The sequence below is a fragment of the Vombatus ursinus genome, unplaced genomic scaffold (assembly GCF_900497805.2).
Source record: "Vombatus ursinus unplaced genomic scaffold, bare-nosed wombat genome assembly UNPS02014863.1, whole genome shotgun sequence".
In the NCBI taxonomy this organism is placed as follows: Eukaryota; Metazoa; Chordata; class Mammalia; order Diprotodontia; family Vombatidae; genus Vombatus; species Vombatus ursinus.
The window spans coordinates 3,178,537-3,183,414 of NW_020954641.1; the positions used below are offsets into that span (position 1 = coordinate 3,178,537).

The 4,878-nt window shown below is 39.4% G+C and overlaps 1 protein-coding gene across 1 annotated transcript in view; it reads right to left on the reverse strand.

The window, feature by feature from the left end:
- The window catches only part of LOC114027765 (janus kinase and microtubule-interacting protein 2-like), an 87,378-nt gene extending 86,385 nt beyond the window's left edge, over positions 1-993 (reverse strand). The window contains exon 1 of the mRNA XM_027841896.1: positions 865-993. Coding sequence (XP_027697697.1) covers positions 865-993 — 129 coding nt within the window. The remainder of the gene's footprint in view (positions 1-864) is intronic.
- Between the last annotated feature and the right edge of the window lie 3,885 nt (positions 994-4,878).

Consider the following 4,878-nt stretch of genomic DNA (forward strand, 5'->3'; position numbering starts at 1 on the left):
CATTTATATAGTAATAATTTGTATAGCATTTTAAGGTTTGCAAAGTACTTTATAAATATTATCTCACTTTATCCTCACAACAACCCTGAGAAGAAGGTGCTATTTTGTCTCCATTTTGCAGATGAGGAAGCTGAGGCAGATAGAGAGGTTAAGTAACTTGCCCAGGGTCACACATCTAAGTAAGTGCTTGAGGTCAAATTTGAACTCACTTACTGAGTATCACCTAGCTGTAGAGGAGAAAAAAGAGAAGTAAGAGAAGGAGAGGAGGAAGAGTTCTCATATATAAATTGTACAAGCTGAAATGGATCTGACAGAGCATCCAGTCTACCCCATGAAGGCTGCATGGTGTCACGGAAAAGCTGCTGGACTTGGTGACAAAAGGTATGAGATTGAATTCTACCTCCCAGAATTACCAGCTCTGTGCCACTAGGCAAGTCACTTAATTTCTGTGAACATCAGTTTCCTCGTCTATAAAAGAAAGATTGGAAAGAGATGAATTATAATAAGATGAAGTATATACATGTTGAGGTCTAAATCTTAAGATTCTTAAAGAATCTGACTATGTCTGAGCCAAAGCCTAGAGAAGCCTTGACTTGCCCAAGGACATATAGCTAGTTAAGGTCAGCACTCTTTCATGATGCCACAGCTATTGGTAAGTGACAGAGTCAGGAAATAAACGGCAATCTCCCGGTGATGCTTCAGTGGTGATGCTCCACCTGGGAAAGGCCCATGGTCATGTTTGATGACATGACCCTCTAAGGAGGGGTGGGGAGAATCTGACATCACTGTGGGCTAAAGCCTTTAGTGCTCCCTGGAAAGGCCAATGGCTCCTGGGTGACCGTATTGCTGCCCTTTCCAACTCACCTTAGACTTCTCCTGGTGCAGTTCTATCTGAATGTCAGTGAGCTTGGTCCTGAGGTCTTCATTGGCAGCCTGAAGAGCCACGATCAGCGCCTCAGGCTTCTCGCCCTTACTCCGTCCTTTCTTGGACATTGTTCTTTGTGGAATTGAGTCTATGAGGATTTGAATGCCTTTCAAATAGGTGCTGCCATTTCATTCATTCATTTAGTTATTTCCCCCCTCCCCCCCTCTAGTCCCAGTCTTCTCAGCACCTACAGTGTAGCATTCCTTGGTAAGGTCTCCTCATTAGATGCTCTGGATGCCCTAGAGAGGAGAAGAGAAGAGAAGAGAAAAGGCTTATTTATTTCAATAGAGAAATGATTGAGGTATATATAAGTAAGGGTGTGCTAGAGTGAGTTTCAACAGTCTTGAGAGATTCTGTTGTTAAATTTTCAGAGTAAGCATTTATACCTTGGGAATTGACAAACACTAAAAAGTTGCTGTTAAGTCATTTCAGGTGTGTTCTGACTCTTCACGACCCCATTTGGGGTTTTCTTGGCAAAGATACTGGATTGGTTTTCCATTTCCTTCTCCAGATCATTTTACAGATAAGAAAACTGAGGCAAACAGGGTGAAGTGACTTGCCCAGTGTCACATAGCTAGGAAGTGTCTGAGGCCAGATTTGAACTCAGGAAGACGAGTCTTCCTGACTGTGCCACCTGGCTTAGTTTATTGTTTTGTTGGTTATCTAGCTTAAGAAAGTGATAGAGAAAATGTTAATACTTCAAATTAAACTTGAAAGTATGTCCTGCATCTTTTGGGGGGGGGGGATGGGAAGGGGTTTCCAGTTTGCTGTTAAACATTTACCAGCACATCCCTGCTACAAATCACCCATGACTTAACCTCTAAGCACAGGTTCACCCTGCCTTAAGGAAAAACAAAAGGAAAATCCAAACTTATGCAAGAGATAAATTAGTGGGTAGAAAGTAGTTGGTAGGTGGAAAGTCAAGTTATGTATTCAAAGCATAAAAAAAGATTCTTTGCTTTACAAAACCAGTACTGGTTTTCCGTGGAAAGCAGACTAGACTTGAAGTCAGAAGACCTGGGTTCAAATTCTGATTCTAACAACTAAACCTGTGTGACCGTAATTAAATCATTTGATTAAGTCGATCTTTCTGAACCTCTATACACTCATCTAGAGGATACAGATAGGTTTACCACAGAGAACCTGTAGTCACAGGATCCTAGAATTAGAGGTAGAAGAGACCTTAGAGTTCAAGTAGTTAGCCCTGACACCTATTTTACAGATGAGAAACTGAGGCCCAGAGAGGTGAAAGACTTGCCCAAGCTAACAAAGGAAGTAAGAGGAGATTTGAACCCATGCCTTTCTGCCTTCAGATCCAGCACATTTTCCACTGTACCACTCTGAACTCTTATCTGCTTTGCAGGGATATTCTGGGAAAGTGCTTTGTCAACGTCAAATGACTATAGAAATGACAGTTATGATCGCTGCCAGTTTCATTCATTTAGTGCTTTTTTTCTGGCACCCCTTATACACTTATCAGGGGCCACTGTTGGTTGTAGTCCCTGGTGCCTGTCTTCTAGCCTCATGCTGGATGGATTGGGACTAATTTTGTACAAAGAACTTGGGGGAGGGGGGAGGTAAAAAAGGGGACTTGGATAGCTCTGGGAAGAGAAGAAAACTCCACAAAACTTTTTAAAAGTTCTAGTGTTGGATGGTAGAAGCTTTGCAGAAAGTTTGCAAAAATCTTTACCCATAATATTTAGAGCTAGTCTCCAAGTGATGATGAATAATTTTTTTAAATATTTGCAAGCAATTTTTGTACATTATTTATGAAAATAAATACAGCAATCCGAAATATCCATTGTTTCTATTCTGAACATTTGCCAATATTTTTCAAAAGAGAATCTTCTTGCAGAATTTCCAATGACTACAACTGGGATTTGGGGCAGTTGCAAATGACAGAGGATGGAATTAATTTCAACTTGGACATTTTAATTGTTTAGAAATCATAAAAAAGGAAAGAAAAAGGTTAGGCTACTTGCAAAAAAAACATTGCCATGGTTTTCTATAAGACAGAAAATGCTTAAATTGTACTCATTTTTTCTACTTATTGTTAAAAAAAAAAAAAGCAAAAACAAAAGCAAAAGCTGGCCTTGTAGCTGTAGGCTGTAGGTAACTGTAGGGTGGCACTACCAATAGCTTATAATAGCACTTTATTTCCAAACTTTTCATTCTGTTTCAATTTGAATACAAATGAACAAACAAAAATTAAAACAAACAAACAAACAATGAGGGCAAATTGAAATGACTGTGTTCGAAATATTTTCTTATGTTTTGTAATATTTCTGTAAATTTATTGTGCTATTTATGTGGTTTTTTCCTCCCTCATTTTCGGTAGTGATGTTTTAAAAATTCAGCTGACCCTGTGCTTCTTTAAACCAGTCTGCTGAGAGTCCACATATATACATTTGAATTAATCCCATCCTTACAACAGGTACATTTTCAAATTATACTTTTATTCCAATATACATAGTCTGAGATTAAAAAGAAAACCTTCTTGAGGTCAGGGTCCCTGTCTCATCTAAATTTTGTATCTCACTCAAAATAAGCACCGTACTTTGCACATAGTACGTACTTTGCAAATGTTTAACTGAACTGGATTTAGAACCCAAAGCTGAACACTAGACTCTGTGTACTGTAGAGACGATGAATGTTTGCTGAATTAAACTCATACTCAAAGTCTGGCACAGTATTCAACACACAGTAGCTGCTTACAGAATAATTGTTTATTAAGACACTGATGACACGGGGAAAGAATATTGGATTGAGAGTCAAGAGAGACTTGGGTTTAAAGCTGTCTTCAGATACCAGCTGTACTATCATAGGACAAATCAACTTTATCTCACTGATTCTGTTTTGTCACTTGTAAAATGAGATCAATAAAACTGGAATACTTATTTCCTAGGGTTGCTATGAAGAGCAAAGGAGATAATGTCTCTAAAGTATTTTGTGGACTTCAGGTGTTCTATGTATTTGCTATTTTTATTAAATTGAATTTATGACAGCATTGCTTGGCAGTAGAAGGGCTCAATCCACTGCTGCTTGGTCAGTTTTACAATTCCACTGAACATGATGCCTCCCAGGTTGAACTACTGACCTCTAATGTCATCACCAGGCTGCTAACTCAAGTCTTGACTGACACTATCTTCTTCAGCCACCTTTCCTCTCTGATTGGAGGGCTAGAGGCAGCATACCAAACTCCTTCCAAATCCTTCCTTTAGAGACAGCAGAAACTAGACTCTTAGCTCACTCCACTTTGCTTCTGCTGTCCTTACTGGTTTCAATTTCATTGAACGAAATGCCCTCGCACTGGTACCTTTTAGGGTTACCCCCACTTTCCTCCTTTTTTGTTTGTTGTCTCCCCGCATTAGATTATAAGCTCCTTAAAGTCAATGACTGTTTTTCTTTTTATTAATTGTATCTCTAGCACTTAGCACAGTACCTGGCACATAGTAGGAGCTTAATAAATGTGTATTGGATTGGAAGAGTATAAAATGTGGAGAAAAAGACATTTATTTTGGAGTCAGGAGACCTGGGTTTGATTTCTGGCTCTAATATTTATCAACTATAACTATGGACAAATCACTTAATCTCTCTGGGCCTTGATTTCTTCATTTGTGGGATTCTCATCATCAATCAACAAGCATCTATTAAATGCCCACTATGTGCCAGGCTATGCACTAGATGCTGGGGATACAAGGACAAAAACAAAGCAGCCCCAGTCCTGAAGGAGCTTATCGGCTATCGGAGGAGACAACACGCATATGTGAAAGCATATAGAGAGAATGTACAAAATAAATACAAGGAAATTGGAGAGGGAGGGCCTTAGGTGTTGTGGGGGATCAAGCAAGACTTCATGTGGGATGTGGTATTTGAGCCAAGTTTTGAAGGAAAACAAAGGATTTTAAGAGGCAGAAGTGAGGAGGGAGTGCATTCTAGGCATAGGGAACTCT